Below are 21,958 nucleotides of genomic sequence, written 5' to 3'. Positions count from 1 at the left end.
TGCATGAAAACAAGAAATATTATTCAATTGAATTGCAATTGTATATTGCATACTGTAACATGAAATAAAATCTCGGTAGAAGGTCTATATATACACACATATCCACTAGAGTCGACACCCCTTCCTCCTCATCTGGTCTTTCCCGGGGTCAGTATCGTTCGTTCCTTGTTTAACGTTGCACCTTGGTTGACAATGGGGTCAGTTTCGTATGGAATGAATCTACACACACAGCATTACCTAGAATGGGCATCGTATTACATATCTCTGCGACACCGAGCAGCTGTACGAGCTGCACTTGGGCGCTATAGAAGCTTATTAAGTCATTATGATAATCACAACCACGTGGTTGTCATTGTAAGGTACACATTTGCAAGAAAGGGTATGAAAGGGGCATTGTTTTAAATTCCATTTAAATTACTGTAAATTTAAATTTTTAAGTGAATGAAATGAGTTTAATGTCCTACTTTTCTGCGCCAATAGAGCCAATGAAGATAGCCATACTTGTGATAAATCATTTCATATGATAAGAGATGCTGCAGAGGAAAACGCTGAGAGCTTTCAGACAATCTTGCTTATTCGACTCTTATTGGGTTTGTATTTGTTAACCCAATTTTTTCAGTGAATATTCTCTGACATAAGGGTTGGTCATTTGTCCCTCATGGCCTTCCATACAGTTTTCCAAATCAAAACCGCCTTTACTATGTTAATTAAATGTATTAATTTATTTGCCACCATCTGGTAATACTTAGATATTTCATACCTGGATATATTATACAATTTGTAGAATTTAGACTGTTAGACATGGAGGTCGCACAATATTCGTCAATGTAAGTAGAAATTGTCTGTATTTATTTTATGTAATTTCCTGATTCGTGAACCTTTTTTTCTAATGAAACAGACTACTGGACCAATAAATTAATTAACCTACGGACTAATGAACCTTCAAACTAATGAATCTACGGACTAACGAACCTTAATACTAATGAACCTACAGATTAATGAACCTTCATACTAATTAACGGGGTGCTCCCGGAATGCCGACAGACTTTGATATCGTATTTTGCCGCTAATCCAGAGTTAATCCGAGAACAATGGTGTTATTAAACTATAGTCCATTTCACACTTAAAGCATAAAACTGCATTGATTGTAACGGTTTAATCTCACTGTGCCCCCAATCAACTGGTGTTATAGGGTAGTGGTGTGAAAATTTAAGTAAACAAAGGATTATAGACTGTATCCTTATTAATACTGTTCACCTAGTTAAAATTTAATTATTTTAATGATTAAAATATATAAGTTAAATTCATGTGTCATCGGTTATCGAGTATCTTAAATATTATTCACCTACCTTTCATTCAGACAGTACTCATAAATCAATCAAATATATGATTAGAAACTCACTATCATTATATAAGGATAGTTGTCACCCCCAATTACATTATATCTTTTAAAATGGCTCAAGTTCGCATAGGGTTTATTCCTAATTCTCAAGGTCAAAATTTAGTTAATTTGGGGTATAAGTACAGAGTAAAAAATACGAAACCCAACAGCACCAGCAGACTTTTACTGAAAATACAATAGTTAAATTGGATAACGGGGGACGATTGCCCCCTAAAAGACGAAAATATAAAAGAGTAGAAGAATCTATTAATGATCTAAAAATCAAACTGTTAAATGGAGTAAAAAGTGCAATTGAATATACTGACGCCATATCACATTTAGTAGGGTTATGATTTATGTTTGATACATGTATTTGTTGTTACTTTTATGAAATTTATTGTGAATAAAGTTGTTAATTAGTTTAAACCTAGTAGTTTACAAAAACAGACTATACTTTTAACACCATTGTATTCGATAATCCCCTTGCTTGATTAATCCCCCCATGAGAACAATAGCAGGGGGCACAGTGAGATGTCCCCATTGTAACAAATGATAATATAGCTTTTATTAAGAGAGAGAGAGAGAGGGGGGGGTAACGTCCACTCGGCACAAACCAGGTCATTTCGGGACGGACATATGGTTCAATTTTATTTCAATAATTCGCTTGCGCGTAGGGGTCTTTAGCCGTGGGAGGAAACCGGAGAAAACCCACGAGGTTGGACAGGCGACCCTACTCGTAGAACCGGGAAATCGAAACCACGCCAGTTGACTCAATGACAGACCTTATGATAGAGCGCGCGCTAACCATTCGGCCATCCAACTTCCCAGCTATTATTAAATAACAGTAATTAATTTACACACAAAAATGCGTCAGATATATAGGATAAAATGCAATAATTTATACATTATAACATTCTCCTGCCCAACTAAATAGAGTAATTTGTTCCATATTGATTAGGAGCCACGGTGGCTAGGTGGGTAAGGCGCTGGCTCGCTAGCCTGGAGGTCGGGTGTTCGATCCCTGCATTGGCCGAGGAAAGTTCGTCCCGATTTTCCGACGTGGTTTCCCCTTGTCAGTGATGCAGGACGGAGGGCCTGACAAGGACATCAGTCTAGTCCTTCGGATGATACGAAAAACCGAGGTCCCGTGTAAACATTGGAATCCACGTAAAAGATCCCTTGGCAGTTGGAATTCGATATAAGAGTAGGCGATAGTGCCGCTGCCCGGGCAAAATTTCCCTCATAGCACACTGTATGGCGTACGCCCGTCTTCATTAGCCCAGTATAGGAGCAGAACAGTAGGACGTTAAACCCCATTTCATTTCCATATTGATTAACACTTAAAGTCCCATTTAATACGTCAGCTTGATTTTATTCGGTATTTATAGCCATTGTCTAGTAAATTTCTGCCGACTCGACAATTGGAGATGAAGCTAACGTTAACCTGCGCGTTTGCCATTTTGAAATAAATATAATTCTCGAACAATGGTCAACTCGTTGATTAGGCTAATCAACATTATAAAAATGTTAGTTTAAAATTTAATCCACTTTTCGGAATATGATTTTTCAGAAAATCGGAGATAAAATTTCTGATTAGATTTAATCCACGTTCGAAAATATCGACCAAATTAGCTTAACAAAACCATAATCAACTCTCAATGCCATCGAGTGGCTACGATATAAGTAGATTTAAATACGTTTTGTGACTGAAATTGTCAGCATATTCACTATTCATTGTCTATTTTATAACTATTATAAGTGAGAACTGCCAGCTCTTTATCTAAACTTACCTAATGCCGCTTTAACAGAACAAAAATGTAATCTTACCACAGGCCCTATACTTGACTGTTATAAACACAAACTGGCACCCATCACACCATACTTGACTGATATCAGATGTCGTGCTGTCGACTTTTCGAATTTCGCGTTCTGAAGGGGCGAAATATAGAAATTACGATTTATTTCATAAGAACACGCAAAAATGCGTGTATTATTAACATTAAAAATTGGTATGTCTTAAATCCATATTTGTATGAATGAATCTGGTGTTACTTTGATTTTGATACCGTTTCAGGTTATTAAGCAGAGCACCTAAATGGAAGACCTGTTTTATTTTGATGATGCTTCTAGTTGTTTTGTCCATGTACTTGCCTACCATTCAAATTTTAAAAACTCGAGTAATTCACTCTCCAACAGTCAAATCCCATTTTCTGGTCGACACGGAAGTTTGCCGTATTCCCAATGTGGATCCATTCGATTCGTCCATTAAATTTTTGGTAAAGGACAAGAACTTCATCAAATGTCGAGGTGTGACGTCATTGACCTTTCAAGAAGGCCAAAGGTTCGGTTAAACGTAGATGTGATAAATACTAAATATAAAGGACAGTTTTCTTATTGTGAATATCATGGTATAAACCGTGGCAACAACAAGGATGACAATAAATACCAATATACACAGAATGTGACGATATTTAAGAGGGATATTGTGGTTACTGAACAGTTTATACGTGTTAAATGTTATGATAAATCACACAGTGTTATATATTCTAATTACCACGCCTTTATCTTACCACAACCAATCAGGCTTCAGCAATTAAAGACACGCTTTAGTAAGCACCAGGAAGAGAAAAAACCGCTGGAAACTTTAAACGTTGCTATGGTTGGTGTCGATTCTCTTTCGAGATTAAATCATATTAGAAGTATGCCTAAAACGCGTGACTACCTATTACGTCACATGGATGCAATAGAGTTACAAGGCTACACCAAAGTCGCTGATTGTACTATGGTTAATATCGTTCCCATGACAACCGGCCGTTTTGCGGAAGAGTTGCCATGGGATGAAAATAAAAGTAGGGAACCTTTCGATAAATATAACTTCATATGGAAGAATTTTTCTTCTAGTGGCTACTCTACTTTGTATGCTGAGGATCATCCTCGGCTTAACGGTTTTAATTATTTTAAAAGTGGATTTCACGTTCCACCTGCCGATCACTATTATCGTCCATTTGCTCTGGCCGTAGAGAGAGATAACTCTGTATGGACGGCGCGCCATCATTGTGTTGGTGATCGATTTGAAACAACCCTGGTTCTTAATTACACGACAGATTTCATGAAATTATATCACAGGCTCCCATACTTTAGTTTCAGTTTTCTAAGCAGATTAACACACGATTTAATATCGAATGCGGCCTCTGCTGACATTCCCTATTCAAACATGTTTAGGAATGTTCACACTCAGGGCCTACTTAACAACACCGTGTTGATATTTTTCAGTGATCACGGAATAAGATTTGGAAAGATCCGACAAACCTACATCGGGAAATTGGAAGAACGGCTGCCGGTGATGTTTTTTGTTTTTCCAAAATGGTTTTATAAGAAATATCCCCAAATAACACAAAATTTAAAAATAAATCAAAATCGATTGACGACACCTTTTGATATTTACGAAACTTTAAAGGATATTTTGCATTTTACTGGTTCTGTCAAAGGTGATGTGGACGTTAAACAAAGGGGGATAAGTCTATTTGAAGAAATCCCTGTGTCTAGATCATGTGACCATGCTGGTATATTACCACATTGGTGTGTTTGTATGTCACAACAAGAGTTATCTAGCAATGATAATTTTTATAACATGAGCGTAAATTATTTGATAAATTACATAAATCAACAATTCGTGTTAAATAACGTTACAGACATATGTTGGCCATTAAAATTAGGACGTACGAAATCGGTCCACATGATAAAAAACAACGACAAACTTTTGAAGTTCAAGAAAACTAAGAATGAAGTTATAAACAGAATTGTGTCATTTAATAAAAAACGTGTACATTCAAAATTTATTTTTCAAGTAGAAGTATCACTGATGCCCGGATCAGGAGAATTTGAAGCAGCCGTCCAGTACGACGAAACAACTAGAAAATTCACAATGGCCGGGGATATTAGCCGAATAAACAAATATGGACATGATTCCGATTGTGTCCATGGGAATTTGCTTCGTAAATTATGTTTCTGTAGATAACATTGAAATCATGGGGAGATGATTCCTCCGTAAATTGTTCTAAATGTGTATTGTGTTTCCTGCTGACAAAAAAAATAAAATATTAAAATATTGAAAACAATAAATGGCTATTTATTTTTAGTTGTACCTTACAGGCAGACAAGGGCGTGGATTTGTCGTAACTTTTTTTTGAGGGGGGGGGGGGACAAACCCTGGAATCTGGAACATTTCATTACCAAACGAAATAAATAATTACGAACAGTTTACTGTACCAGTAAAGGGGTAATAGGGGTAACAGGAAGACAATATGGAAAAATTGACTATACCTACATCGAAGCTGCATAAATATTAATTGTTCATGAAGTTAAGTGAATCGTCCAAAGACGTTCGTTCTACGATCAGGACTGTTCTCTTTGAATATCTTGGCGACATGAAGGGGGTCATTATGCACCGCACACGCCATCAAGTGGCTCAGTCGGTTTTGCGTCATGGAGTTGCGCAGCCAAGTTTTGATACGGCGCAGAGTGCTGAAGGATCGCTCGGCTGAGCAGGAACTAACAGGGTTCAGCAGTGTGAGATGAGAAGAGCTTCGACAGAAGGGAACGTCAGCCTCACTTCAGGTGACATAATGAGGAACGCTTCGTGCACAAATGAAATAGATTTTGCCGAAAACTGGCGCTTGAAGAATGGCAATTCTTGTTCCAAATCGCGATTCAGTTCCAGATACGTAGAAACAAGCTCACCATCATGTGGATATAAACCTGAAAATCTGTCCTGGCGATCAAAATCATGGGGGGGGGGGGACAGAGACCTATTCGTCCCCCCCCCCTGAAAATACTGGCCAAGACACTCTGATTGGTCAACGAGGTCACAGGTCTTCAGGGTCAGTGCGGGGTGGGGTGTCCATCAAATGGGCACAAAACCAGACCCAACTTTTCTATAGTAAAATTTTGCATAGAATATGATGCCGAGTGGTAATCAGTGGTAATTGCACTGAAAGTGAATGCGCATCCATTCATGTATCATGAAAATAAGCTGAAAATGATCGAAAGTAATCCCCCTTTCAATAAAAATGTAAACTTGCTAAATTCCACTTTGTTCTTTGTGACTCCGGTGTTGAAAGGTCAAATGTTCCATTTTTGCACTAGGAATATTTACACCAATAAAAAAAATTATATTTAACGCTGACATTTATTGCTTTAATTCTTCCTAGTGCAAAAACGGAACATTTGACCGTTTGACCTCCGGTGTTACTAAGAACAAAGGTAAATTTAGCAAGAGAGAGAGAGAGAAACGGGGTTTAACGTCCACTCGACACAAACTAGGTCATTTCGGGACTAACATATGGTTTAATTTTATTTACATAATTCGCTTGCGCGTAGGGGTCTTTAGCAGTGGGAGGAAACCGGAGGACCCCGAGAAAACCCACGAGGTTGGACAGGCGACTAAATTTAGCAAATTTACATTTTTTATTGAAAGAGTGATTACTTCCGATCATTTTCAGCATATTTTCATGATACAACAAAGGCTGCGCATTGACTTTCAGTGCAAATGAACTCATTTTACCTTTGACCCCGGAATACCTCGAAAACCCGGACTGATTATCACTCGGCATCGTATTCTACGTAAGATTTTACTGGTCTGGTTTTGTGCCCATTTGTGTCCTGCATACGTTCCATGAGTGTTTTTCAGGGAATCCAGTATTTTTCTAGTAAGATTGGATATCTATTTTCCATATAATATACCAAAATTGTCATACTTTTATAGGCAATAACCACCCGATAAATACTTTTCTGGGAACCTATCTTTAGGACTTATAAACTCGTTCTCATTTGACTATCTGTATTATTTTATTTATGTGGCGGAATTCAGAACGATTCGTTAAAAGCAACAGGTGAAATATAACATAGGGTTTTGTTTGGTCAAAGTTTTGGTATTTGTCATTAATTAATTTCTTCAGTTGATAAATAATTTTGGTTGTTAGTAAAGAAGCATGTTCTTGAAGAAACGACCGCGATATTTCCAATACGATGTACATAGTTAAAGCGAGATCAACCTTTCTATTGAAGGTGGTAAAGAAGTAACAGCACATTTCCCTGGGTTAAATGACCTATCTCTTCCTTACATGCTCCATCCGAACTGTAAATATACAAGGACCCACCCAACCCAATTTCCAATTTCCGAACTGTTTATAAAGTATATTTTGCAATTGGTTTCAATTCTGTTTTGCAACAACATGGCATTGTGATAGATACTGTCATTCCAGTTTTAGAACACCGGAGCACCTACAGTTACTGAGCTCCATTGAAAACGCATCACTTAGTTTTTCGTTTAACAAAATGATCCTGTAAACACATCTTATTTATTTTGCTTATTGTGAAAAATATTCAAATGGGAACAAGTCAATAATAACACATTTGTACACTTATGGATGTTTAATCTGTAATCAACGGTACAAAGTCAAAGGGGTCAAAACCAAAAGTACGACACAGATGTCAGTAGCGCGTGTGTCTTCCACGGGCTCTTACGCACGCTGTGCAGCGACGTCGCATGGAATTTACCAATGTTTGAAAGAAGGCCTGGGGCAATGATGTACATCTGTGGTCTCCGATACATCGGCGTCCAATCTCATTCCAGACATATTCTATCGGTACCATGTCCGGAGACATGGCTGGCTCAGTCCAAGACATTGATGTTGTTAGCAGCCATGTAGTTCATACTAAAACGGGCGGTATGCGGACCTGTATTATCCTGTTGGAAGTGCTGAAGTTGTGGGTGCGCTCGAAACATCGGAACAACAATTGGTTGCAAGACATCATCACGGTAGGCTACAGCATTAACGCGACCCACTGCAAATGTGTAGGGTGGTCCGGTGATGAAATGTGAAGCCTCCCCACACCATTACACTTCCCCCACCCCATCGATTCGTCTCGAAGACGCAGCAGTCTGCAAGACGTTCCCACACACGTTGACGGCCATCAGCGTGATAAGATGAAAGCGACTGAAGAGCAGACTTTGCCAGTCTACTCTTCTCCGTGTCTGGTGACCTTGAGCCCATATCAAACGCCGCTGACGGTGATGATCCCTGAGGATAGCTCCAACATAAGGTCGTCGTGCACGGAGTCCTACTTCTCTTAGACGACGTCTTACGGTGTTGGCACTTACTGGTCCTTGCCTTCCGACGACTGCTGCACCTGTTCGAGTCGCTGGGCGGAATCTGTCACGCAGATGAGTGACCCGGATGTAGCGGTCTTGAGCCTGGGTTGTAACGCGTGGTGGACCAGGACGTTGACGGTCACGTGTTGATCCAGTAACTCGAAAACGTTCCACCAACCTTACAATAGTGGACTGATGACAATTGAAGTGTCTGGCAATAGCACGTGTAGACATGCCAGCCCTGGACATTCCCATTGCTTCATTCCGTTGATTTTCAGTAAGTCTCGGCATCTCTAGCTCGATTCCTTCACACGTCCAACAACAAATTACGACAGATTGACGTTTCACAGTTCATGTACTGCACATTAAGTTGAAAACATGCTTTTAAAGGGCTCACACACAATGCTGCGCGTGAATATTGGGTTTTCATGTGCATCTCGTGCAATTTTTTTTTTTTTCTTTGCACACGGGCCGATATTTTTTGCGTTTTGGAGTATTGTGTGAAACAATAGTTCATAGTATTGCATAATATTATACATACAAAACCTCCTAGTAATAAAATATTTGGGGAAAAAAAGTGATGCGTTTCCCATGGCGCTCAGTATATTTGGAACGTGTTTAACCAGTTCTATCACATATGTATAATGACTGGCACCAATGACAGAAATCAAAAACCTCAATTTTCACTTTTGACAGTGTATCTCTTTGCGAGAGAAATGGTGCCGTCAGATAAGCCGCCCATATGAACTGTTTATGTTCATGTGTACGATTGGCCTGTTATTGACATACACTAGTTACCTTTAATAAAAACAACAGTGTAGTTCCGCAGTTTTGTATTGTTTCTGAATATCCCCTACTTCTTTTAAGAGTATATAATTAACTGTATTGTGACTGGAGGCATTTTAAGACATTTGTTGATCTATGGAACGGGACAACGACGAAAAGGACATGGGGTGGGTGACGCATGTCGGGTGCCATGCACGGTGAAGATAAAAAAAAATTCGCGGACCCCAAACCATTCAAACGCACATTCATATAAACAGTACAACCCCATCGATGACCTCTATCAATCATTCAAATTACGTAATTATCACATAATCATTTGTAAATATCGTCCGAAGTGCGATATATTCTACTCTGTTGTACACGAAATGAATAGTTTAATAAAAAAAATTCAACCACAATAAATAGCAAATGATAGAGAACTATTCCGTCTATCTAACCACTGTCACGTATGACAATATCTTTATTAGACAAAGATAGTTTACAATATTAGTTTGCCGTTGACGTACCAAATAAACATTTGATTTTATTGTTTATTTGTAAGATGTGTGAAAGTTAATATTTGCCAAGGTTGAGTAATTCACGTGTCTGGTTGCAGTTATGATTGCATTGAATGCACGTGGACTGCCTGTTTCGTTGTCGTGGTTTGATTGGTTGTGAGTGAAACTGTAGTTTACGTGGTGGGAGATATGAATTTATATAGTCACTCTAATGATGGATTTTGGAAGAATCACACGTATTCATTGATCATTATTCATGAATCATTCCTATAGATATTTCAACTAAATGGGTGTTAGACTGTGTGTCTCGTTGATTTGGACTGTGTGTCTTTATAATGGTAATCTGTGTGATTAATAAGTAGGAATTAGTACATTTACTTGTGACCTGTTTCTGTTTCTGATAATGTTAATGTGCTAAGGATGGTGTTATCTAAATTGATAATCTGGTAGTTACTGTTCCAGTTATTTATTTTATCGCGATTAAAAGATCTACATGAATAATTCATCAACCTTATCTTAATTATCTTCTTAAATGTGCTGCGGAGAGTTAAATTTAGTCTAGTGACTGCTGTGCGCGCGTTTACCACCAACTCATCGTCATTTCATCAACGTAGAAACGTGATTCTTCGTGCTGTTTCAATCAGTGATATAATGAACTCATTAGAGAATAATTACATGTATTTATATTATAATTGTATTAATATGGTATTGTAGTTATAAAGATATTTAAATTATACTGTGGTTTTGTTAAGTACATGACCGTCAATCCGCCCTAAAAAAGAACCAAAGGTCCAATTTTGTGACAAACACTATCTATCGTACACGCTGATGAACAACAAATAAATCATGGGTTTAGCAGTGCAGTCAATGTGAAATGGACACAGCTAACAGCGAAAGTTGTTGTTGACTTTTGGTGTAGAATCGAAGAAAAGGGTTTAAAAATACATTTTCTGCCAGGTTTTGGTGAATATTCATCATTTTGAGGGGGAAGGATACGAAAGTTGAGAGGTTGGCTAAGTTGAAATGTAGCTCGAAAAATTGCAGGTTTTTTTGTAGTTACTTCAAGTTTGTGTATCATGTTTTCTATGGTGAACCTCGTTCGTGCTTTTGGGCAAGAAGTTGCCACATTCTGCTCCATCTGTGGTAGAAAGCGTTCTACCAAACGAATATTTTGGAAAACGTTAGAGCCGATCTAAGAAAGGAGAATTAACATTAAAGTCAATGGGGAAATCATTAGTGATCTGTGGCCAAATACTAGTTCTTGTGAACTTATGGACTCGGACTAGCAATTTTTTGCTCATTGACTTAATGTTAAATGGCTGTAGCTTTTTGCTCAACATTCCATTGGTTCCAATCTTTATAGGTACACAGGGGGCCACATTTGGCAATCTCATCATAATTTTGTAGTCGGTTGACCGTTTAGATTCTTTGCTGCGAGGATTTGATGTTGACTGGGCTCAAAATCTCACTTCCGATTCAATGATTGCCCTGCAGAAAGACACTTTACACCCCCTATCCCTCCGCTGTAATATCGTCAGTATTACCCAAAACTGCTATGAAATTGCAAATTGATCCCTTTTCTCTAATTCTAGACCAAAAAGTCAACCAAAAAATGCAGGAAAAGGGTAGAACAAAATTAAAGGAAAAATTGTCTATTTATAACTCTGACTACATTACTAGTCTGAATCCATATTACAATACGAGTTGTTTCCCTTGTATCAGTTTTGTATACAATAATTTTGACGTAAATTTCAAATTTATCGATTTGTTGATAAACTAAGATGGGAGAATTCATGAAAAATCGAGTCCACATTTCCGACACACCAAACTACACAACGATGCTGGCGTTTTTAGTAGGAACACACGATTGTAGACTTAGACGGAATATTTATAAAACTCCATGGAAGGTGATCCAATCCATCGTTCCATCAACACAATACGCAGGGGCGGATCCAGAGCGCCCCCCCCTCCCTGCTCAGCTACATAAATTTGTTTGTAAATCAACACTTTTTATGAGAAAATTTTCTCGGCGTGTGCTTTATCCTTTATCGTCAGATGTGGTACAGGATATCACAATAATTAAGGCTTTGCATCCATGAAATTGAATCACAATGTCATTGTATTAATTCATAATAAAAATTGACGTCAAACGAAGTGTTGAATTTCTCTGTTTAAAAAGCTCATTGTATATGTATATACGCCAAAATGACGATGGAGACCATGCGGGAGGGGGGTGGGGTAGAGATACATTGACTCCGGAACCTGGCAAACCCCCTCCAGCAAAAATTCCTGGATCCGCCGCTGTACGTCGGTTATTTTGAAACTGTTTGTCATGTCCGTTGTTAATCTAAACGAATAGGCTACACATTCATTGTCAAACCCAATTACTTGAAAATCTAGATTTTCTTCTCGACCCACGCAAGTATTTGGACTTTAACAGCTCGACCACCACGATCTTCCTAGATAGACTATAGACGACAGTCTTGTGCGAGGCTTGTTCTTTCTAGAACACACGATACACAGAGAAGGATTGAGCTTGCATGGTGTCCCTGGATGAAAATGTCACTGGGACCGTGCATTAACAGTGAAAAGGGGGGGGGGGCATGTTCTGAGCACTGTCCGTCACATTCTTTTGTAAGCGGAGCCAGTCGTGTTGAGGGGCAAGTCCATCATAGGTTAAGAATTTGAGGACCGAAAAAATTCGCAATCCCCTATCGGCGTAGTTAAAGGAACAGTCCTGTCTTATGAAACACGGTGTCTAATGGGACCTTCTGGGCCCATTCTCGCTACAATGTAACGCGTTCCTCCTGGCAACAAGTTATAACTATAGTAACCTAATCGGACGGGTAGCCACAAAGTACTGTTTGAACTCATTGGGGATGCTTGATTCACAGTCCAGAACGTCCCGAATTGACAGAATTACAATCGAGTGACGCGAAATTCAGTTCTGTCAGTCCGGACTACGAAGGTGGTGTGAGTAGAATCGTGACGTAATTAAACACAACAAATATGTTTCGGCTGCATGGTTGGTTGAGATATTTACTTATCCAGTCGACGCATGCGTTGTAGCCCGAAATACCGCTTTTCACTCGATTGTCACTATTTTTGGGATTGTGAGAATTCAATTCCGGAACGTTCATTCGAGTACCCCCATAGTAGTCGGTGCTACGTTGCGGATAAACATGATACCATAAGATTGTTTTTACCGTGGCTACAATGATTTCCACATCTCAGAGATGAGATTGTTCTTCAATGGTTTTGTTGTATGAATAATGAATTCAATTTAATGAGTAATTGCGATATTGCAAGATGACAAGGCAAAACCAGAACACAGCACAGTTATACAAACAAATAATTTTTATACAAAACAAAAGCAATATTTCCTAAGATGAGATTCGTCTATACAATCACCTTGGTTACCATAGCGATTGATCCTACTTACATCACCAGCTGGACTAAACATGCGCGTCATTTCATCATATTTTATTGTAGCCTCGAACACACTAGCCCCTGGCACAAGAACCACTGCCACTTGAAACAAGGTAACCATGCTCGTTCTTTTTCCATAGACAACAGTCCTGTTGATGACGTCATTACTACTGTGATCGAACCTCAATAGCTGGTCATTATTTTTTAAAATATGTACAGATTTGATGTGCCCTAAAACTAACCGCGCACATAGATCGCGATAATGGAATATTTGCCTATTAATTTCTGAAATTAAATATTTTACACTGAGTCTAGAAAATCTATGGTCTACCGGAAGTTGTTCCTGCATCATACACACGCACCAATGAGGTAAGATACCGGCATGATCACATGATCTGGATGTCGGAATTTCTTCAAACAGACTTATCCCCCTTTGTTTAACATCCACGTCACCTTTGACGTCACCAGTAAAATATAAAATATCTTTTAAAGTTTCGTAAATATCAAAGGGTGTCGTTAATCGATTTTGGTTTATTTTTAAATTTTTTGTTATTTGGGGATATTTTTTATAAAACCATTTTGGAAAAATTAAAAACATCATCGGAAGTCGTTCTTCAAGTTTTCCAATATACGATTCTCTGAAACTGCCAAACCGTTGTCCATGGTCACTAAAAAGTATTACTACACTGTTATTGAAGAGGCCATCTTTATAAAACTGTCCTAACCTTTTGTAATAAACATCGTCTGCTAATCCAGCGTTTGACAGGACGTCATGGGTTAGCCGCGTTATAAATGCAAAAGCAAAATAAGGATGATTTTTGTTCATTTTAGCGAAATCGCGTGAATAGTCTAACAAAATGTCGGTTTCTAAGCGATCACCAACGCACTGGTGCCCGTGATTCCACACAGAAGGATGTTTTTCCATGGCAACTGAAAAGGGGCGGTTGTAATAGTCTGCAGGGGGATTATGAAACCCTTTTTTTAGATAGGTAAAAATGGCCATTTTCGGGGCGTCTTCGGCGTACATTGTACTGTAACCATTGGAAGCGAAGTTCTTCCAAATAAAATTGTATTTGTCAAACGGTTCCATGCGTTTTGTTTCATTCCATGGCAACTCCTCTACAAACTGTCCGGTTGTCATGGGAACGATATTAACAAAAGTATTATCAGCGACTTTGGTATAACCTTGTAATTCTATAGCATCCAGATGACGTAATAGGTAGTCGCGTGTTTTAGGCATATTCCGAACATTATTTAATCTCGAAACAGAATCGACACCAATCATAACAACGTTTAAGGTTTCCCGCGATTTCCGTGTGTTGACGTGTCGTCTAAGACGTTTCTTCAATTCTTCTAGTCTCGTAGGATTGGGAATTATCAACGCATGAAAATTTGTGTAAATTTTTCCTCCGGAAGTACTGAAACAATATACACGAATAAATTCTTCCGACATTTTAACATCTGCGTGAAACTCTTCGCTTAAATCTGTGTAGATGAAATGTTCGTCTGACATTTTTTCTCCTCGCCTGATACCCTGATATTTGCAATGCGAGAAATCACCTTTGTAAGACTGATAAATAGTCGTCCAATTTAATCGCAGCATATCGCCATCTTGAAACGTAATGGAGGGTTTAGCAAAGCACTGGATACCTTTGGCCAATCGAATATGTTCTTCTATCGACGAATCAAACGGATCCAAGTCGGGAATACGACAAGCTTCGGTTTCGACCAGAAAATCGCCCGTCTCTTGCTTGGAATCGTGAATATATTGCGGAATGTGGATTTTTCTGGTTATCCAATGAGCAAAGAATGATGACGTCATAACTACGCCAAATAATAAAATTGCTACCTTCTTCAGTTTCACGTGACTTTTCCTGAAAAATAAGAAAGAATAATTAATGCAGTCTGTCATTGGCGATCGGGTTCCCTATTTGTGTCTTGACAAATAGGTATATAACAGATGTCCCGTCCCATTTGCCCTACCCAACGTCGCCCTCTCCTTTCTTTACTAACAATTTAGGTCATTTAAACATTTCGTGGTTCCCCTAGCCCTCCATTTCCCTGACCAATGACGTATGTCTTTAGGAAATAATCCATAATTGAGTTAAACCCCTTAACCATTGGCGCATGTAAAGAGTTACGCGTGTATTCTCATAAGGATAATTTTGTCTGGACAGCGGCGTTTCCGCCTGCACTTCTTCGACTTCGACTGCGAAGTGATTTTTTTAGGTGTGCTGCCAATTTATAAGCAGACAGGCCCAAGGAGATGGGTGTAGACAGTACATCGCTCCGTTGCCCGTGAAGCCCCTGGTGGCCCAGAAATATATATTTATTTAGCTTTACGTCGGCCTGACCGGTATTCTTGTCGCAGAGCCCCCGATCTGATTCCCAATGGCCTACCCTGGCTATGCAGGGGTAAAATTGTGCACGTGTGGGGTGTGGGTCTACACAGGGCCATGACTATTCGTCATATCCTAACAAGTAGACAAGCGTTCTTAGTTATTTCCACAGTCACCACGGACACCATCACTAGCAAGTGGCAATCTGTATTTTAATCAGACTGTTTAAGCGAGATCCAGACTTGAACAATCAAGAATGCACTTCAACCGTGATAGCTCCATGAGTAAGACGCTGGCTCGCTCCCGGTGTTAGCCTAGAAAGTCCCTCCGGATTTTCCAGCGCGGCTTTCCCTTACCAGTGGTACAGGATGGAGGGCCTGTCCAGAACAGTTGTCTAGGCGTTCGGATGGGTTAAAAAAAACAAGTTCAAATGCACACATTGACATGTACGTTACAGATCCCTTGACACTGTAAGCCTATGGCGCAAGCCAGTCTCCATTAGCCCAGTCGGACGTAAAATCACAATTCAATTGATTAAACCCATTCTGATTTCAACCCGGGACATTTATTTAAGACATAACTAACGAGGCCCGCTAGCGGTAATCCGGTAAAGATGACATAAAATTATGGGACTAAGTAAGATATCTCGGATGTTCCTGTTAATTAAGACAAGGGGAGGTTGGTTGGCCGAATGGTTTAACGCATTAAATCATAAGGTCTGTCATTGACTCAAGTGACGGGGTTTCGATTGTGTATGACAAAGAGTAGGTTCGCTTGTCCAACCTCGTAGGTTTTCTCCCGGTCCACCTGATTCCTCCCACTGCCAAAGACCCTCACGGGCAAGCGAATCATTGAAAATACGTGAACCATATGTTAGTTCCAAAATGACCTAGTTTGTTTCGAATGGACAGCAAACCCTATCTCTCGCTCTCCCGAAATATGACCTAGTTTCTGTCGAGTGGACAGCAGTACGCCCCTCCCCCTCTACTATCTCTTACTCGAGGTTGCTGAACAGTAGGACGTTAAAAGGACGTTAAACCCATTTCACATCCCTCTCTTTTTCTCTTGAGGCAAGATAGCAGAACAGTAGGACGTTAAAGCCATTTCAAATCCAACTCTCACCCCAGCCCCCCCCACCCCCAAGTTTGTGTCTAGTTGACTGTACCCCCCCCCCTCCCTTTCTCTTTCACGCTCTCGGATAGTTATCTTTATTTATTTTATGCTTGTCAATTAGTAAGTGCCAGTTAACCAAGATATAGTATTACTGCGGTAATTAACCATGTTCGTGATGGTAGAATAAAATATGGTAATTTAAGATACAGTTGTCATAACGTCTGGACTAAATAATTAACAAATAAGTAGGTCTAGTCCAATCACTCACAGACATTTTGTCCAATATAATTGGAAAATATTGATCTTGCAATTGATCATGCAATTTGATTAAAACAGATATCATTTTTCAACAGACATCTCGAGAGCGTAGGAGGGGTCGGGGACTGGGGGTGGGTGGGTGGAGGTGGAGGTCTTATATCCAGCTTTATTGCATTATTACATCCACCCACAACAGCATACAAATCAAGTTGCTCTATGGCTCACAATCCATTGAGGCTAACCTTCTCAGAACATACTGGGATATTCTTAATTTTAGTGCTACATTAGCTTTACCTTGCACTATCCTACCAGTATCAATTGATGGCGCACAATCTGGGGACCCAAGTTCGATTCGGTATTGGCCGAGAAATGTACTCGGGATTGTCCTGTGGGTTTTTTGGGTAATGGTGCAGGACAAATAACGATAACATGATAATTAACCAGTGATTGTTGTCCCATATAAAAGAATCGAACAAAGAACCGGGTTACCACCACCAACCTCCATTCCTCGAAAACTCTTTCTCTAAATTCTCTTTGTTGTTTGATTCAATTTGATCGTATAAACGTAAAACTCTTATCTACCCAGATTTAACTAAATGTCCATATGTTTTTACTAGAGATTTATAATCCATTGCATAATATATATTTGACCACAGCTGTTATCTATAAAGGTTTAACCTCTTGACTTATTTAATTATTCTAAGCTGATCTCGGGCATTATCTATTTTGTTTGTTATAAAATAGTATCCTGCTTGTAATACGACCCCCCCCCCCCACACACACACACACACACTCTCCCCCACTCCCAACCACAGTACTACGAATTCACACACACTACTCGACCGCGAGAAATGAAATGAAAAGGGGTTTAATGTCCCACATGCTCTGCTCTGACTTGGCTAATGAAGACGGGCATACGCCATACAGTGTGCTTTGAGGGAAATATTGCCCGGACTGTGGTGCTACGGCCTTCACTATCGGATTCCAACTGTCAAGGGATCTTTTACGTGCACTCTAATGCGTACACGGGAACTCGATATTTTGTCCCATCCTTTGCCAGGCACTGACAAGTGGGAACCACGCCGGAAAATCCAGATTAACTATCTCGTCCAATGCAGGGATCGAACACGAAACCTCCAGGTTAGCGGGTCAGAGTCCTACTCATCTAACCACCGTGGCTCCCACTCGACCTCGAGATGAAACTAACTTCAACTGATAAAAATTCGAAATTTAAAGTACAATTTCTTTTCCAATCTGGAAAATGCCATAAAAATTGTTTCGAGTTGTGTAATCAAGTTTCGTAACCTGGGGATGGTGTGGGTGGGATGTGTCTTTGGTGGGGGTAAAGGTGTGTGAGAGAAGCCCGAAGGGGAGACGGGGAACCTTAAATTCTTTAAAATGTAATTTTACATTACAATAAAACTAAATTAAACTTAACTATAAAACTTCACCACTGTCTCAAATTATGTCCATTAATTAAGTGAAAGAGCGATTAATCAGATCACGGCCCACTGTCATAAAACTTTGACGTTTCATTTTAAATCATCCTAGCCCCATTTGCACTAATTTCAAGTATATTTTATTCTTTTATGTACAAATTGGTCTTGAACTTTAGGAAATTTGATAAAGAACAAATGGAAAGCATTGTTTTAAGAACAGGTGCAATGCTTATCGCACAATTACAACTGGGGGATCCACGATGTTCCCTGCAACATGGTAGTATTATCATTTCGAGATAACAATTGCTTCCTAGACGCCATAGTTTAAAAATTAGCCCGGGGACAAGACCTCGGGACCCCGGTTTCGCATCGCTATGCTGAATTTTCTGCACCAACTCGGCTAGCTGTCAACGTGTCTTTTGCGTGCACACCAAAGTATTTATAGGACCTCGATCGGTTCATTGTTCGTACCATCCGAATGACTAGACGCTATGTTTCTTGTCAGGTCCTCCGTCCTACACCATACAATAAGGGGAACTACGCCAGAAAAACCCGAGTCAATCCCCCCCACCCATCCACCCACCCATCCATCCCCTCCATCCCCTCCACCCCAATACAAAAAGAGATGTACCCGATGATACAGTATACATGTAGGCTACGTGTACAACGATTTTGATCGTGTTCTAATGAGCCACATTTGACAATGATTAAACCTAATGCCATTTAGATAACTTGTAACCGTGGTGAATATATTTATCACCGTTTCAACTTTATAAAATCCACCTGACTGAGACATTTACTAAAATTTAACGTGAAATAAAATGTGAGTAACATGCGAGAATACTCTGGTTCAGCGACACGAGCTCTTCATATCAAATTACACTGTAATCGCGAAGTTTATTTCTGGTGTTATACATAACACAAGGGGTTTAAAATACCATGAAGACAAGAATATAACTTCGTCGACTGTTTTACCAGACCACATCAAATCAAACCTTCTATAAAAATATAAACTTATCGCTCACCTCATCCTGATTCCCGAGTCAAGATGCACTTTTGTAAACTTTTCTGTGAATTCTTTAATCTCCAAGTTTCTGACTTCCAACGAAACTACTTTCAGGCGTCTTATGAAAGTATAACCTTCTTCTCTCCAACGCACTCGTGTTCTTCTTGCCGCTGCGGAACTATTGGTTACCATGGAAACTGACATATGGCCGTGTATGTTTGTGTATGTCAATTTGATAGGTATCGTCTGCGTTTGATAGGAACTATGATTTTAAATGACAAGGAGTTGTTTTTAAAATATATTTTATCGACTATCGCTTTGATAACAGAACATGTCTAGATTATAACAAATATTATATTTGTTTTGCAAAATCAACAGTTCGAGTTAAACCCCAGAAATCACTAAACATCCTTATTTAAATATAGGAAAAATTAAATGAATTGAAATTGGGTTTAACGTCCTACTGTTCAAATATAAGAAATTGAATATAAGAACTTTAAAGGGTTTTTTTTTTTTTTGGACAGAGATTAAGCGAAAGGGGTGCAAATATGAAACGCATTTTTTATTTCGTTTTAACGAAATAATTATTTCGTTTAAACGTACTAAATAATTCGTTATAACTAAATAACTAATTTGTTATAAACGATAACATTTTGTTATAACGATTTAGTATTTCGCCATGGCGAATGATATTTCGTTTAAACTAATTAATTATTTCGTTTAAACAGAACTACGGAACCCGAATTAAATAAATTAATTTAAACGAATAAATGATTTCGTTAAAACGGATTAATTATTCCGTTTAAATACAACTACGGAACCTGAATTAATTACTTAGTTTAAGCGAATTAATTATTTAGTTTAAACTAATAAATGTTTTCGTTAAAACGGATTAATTGTTTTGTTTAAACAAAGAACAAAGGTGAATTTAGCAACTTTACATTTTTATTGAAACAATGATTACCTTCGTTCATTTTCAGCATGTTTTCATGATGAATCGCTGCGCATTCACTTTCAGTGCAAATGACCTCATTTGACCTTTGACCCCCGAATATCTCGAAAACGCCCCAACGGCGGACTGATTACCACTCGGCATTGTATTCTACGCAAAATTTTACTCTAGAAAAGTTGGGTCTGGTTTTGTGCCCATTTGATGGACACCCCCCCCCCCCCCCTGACTGAGCCTACGGTCTATTGGTTCGTTCAACTGTGGTTGAATTCAAAATGCCAAAACTGTCAGCTCGATAGCCCTCGATAGCCATTGCTGCTATTTGCTAGGGTAAAGTGACATTTCTAGTCAGGCATCTTCCCTTGGTTCGTTTTAATGCTATCGACAATTTTTAAATTCCCATACTTGAATAACATATCTGGTTGGGTCTTTTGTCCTTTACTAGGTTCTAAGGCTTAACAATTTAAAAGCCAGAAAAGATTATTCCGCAAAATGTTTTTATCATCGCACTGACAAGCGGAAACCACGCCGGAAATAACCGAGGTACTTACCTGTCCAATACCGGGATCGAACCTCATCATACCCAATATTCCAGATCAAAAGGCATAAGTCTATAGTATACGCTCCCGGGCTATTAAAATTGAAATGCAATGGAGTTTAGCGTCCTTAAAAAGTTTCAATGAGTTGCAGAAAATTATACCGATATCTCCGCCAACAATGGGTAAAATCTAAAAGTTCAGGCTTACTGTTTATTTTTTTAAATTGAAATCATTGGATCCAGTGCTTTTATTGACATTTCAGAAAATGTAGAGTTGGTCCCAGGCACTTGAGGCCAGGGTCCTTGAAGTTGTACAAATGAAATGAAATGAGGTTTAACGTCCTACTGTTCTGTTCCTATACTGGGCTAATGAAGACGGGCATACGCCATACAGTGTACTATGAGGGAAATTTTGCCCGGGCAGCGGCACTATCGCCTACTCTTATATCGAATTCCAACTGCCAAGGGATCTTTTACGCGCATTCCAATGTATACACGGGACCTCGGCTTTTCGTCTCATCCGAACGACTAGATAGCTGTCCTTGTCAGGCCCGCAGTTCTGCACCACTGACAAGGGGAAACCACGTCGGAAAATCCAGATGAACTTTCTCGGCCAATGCAAGGATCGAACACCCGACCTCCAGGCTAGAGAGCCAGCGTCTTAACCATCTAGCCACTGTGGCTCCCTTGAAGTTGTACAGCTGCACCCGGTGACCGATTTTTATTTAACAGGGAATAAGTGATAATTCATATAATAACAGTAAATAATTAAAATATTCCATAGGGATTATAATAATATGTATATCATGTAGGTGTGCATATCTGATACGCTGGGTATTAAAGGGTTAAGGAATAGCTGAGATTTTGTTTTTATCTGGTATACTGGATTATAAATCACCTAACTAAAGGATTTAGTTTGTATATCAGGGGAACCCTTCATTGCTAGATTTGCTGTCATACTAAATAAACGTATTTTTAAAGACTGGTTTCTATCTCTCTCTCTGTGGAATATAGGCAATTAAATCTAAAATTTAAGACTCAGACCCCTATTTTTTGGAGTACAGTAAGCT

General features: G+C 39.1%; 2 protein-coding genes across 2 annotated transcripts; one reads left to right on the top strand and one right to left on the bottom strand.

The window, feature by feature from the left end:
* Window positions 1–787: 787 nt before the first annotated feature.
* Window positions 788–5,570, top strand: LOC126829360 (uncharacterized). The gene is made up of 2 exons (XM_050559172.2): window positions 788–827; window positions 3,456–5,570. The coding sequence occupies exon 2, from the start codon at window positions 3,681–3,683 to the stop codon at window positions 5,397–5,399; it is 1,719 nt and encodes a 572-aa protein (XP_050415129.2). The 5' UTR covers window positions 788–827; window positions 3,456–3,680; the 3' UTR covers window positions 5,400–5,570.
* Window positions 5,571–13,175: 7,605 nt separating this feature from the next.
* On the bottom strand, window positions 13,176–19,557 carry LOC126829361 (uncharacterized). The gene is made up of 2 exons (XM_050559173.2): window positions 19,421–19,557; window positions 13,176–15,120 (listed from the first exon to the last, which is right to left on the bottom strand). Exons 1-2 carry the CDS (start codon window positions 19,423–19,425, stop codon window positions 13,176–13,178), a joined length of 1,950 nt encoding a protein of 649 aa, XP_050415130.2. The 5' UTR covers window positions 19,426–19,557.
* Window positions 19,558–21,958: the final 2,401 nt, after the last annotated feature.

Source organism: Patella vulgata, chromosome 8, assembly GCF_932274485.2.
Source record: "Patella vulgata chromosome 8, xgPatVulg1.2, whole genome shotgun sequence".
Classification (NCBI taxonomy): domain Eukaryota; kingdom Metazoa; phylum Mollusca; class Gastropoda; family Patellidae; genus Patella; species Patella vulgata.
The sequence above is the reverse complement of the archived record's forward strand: the minus strand, read 5'-3'. Positions and strand labels throughout refer to the sequence as shown.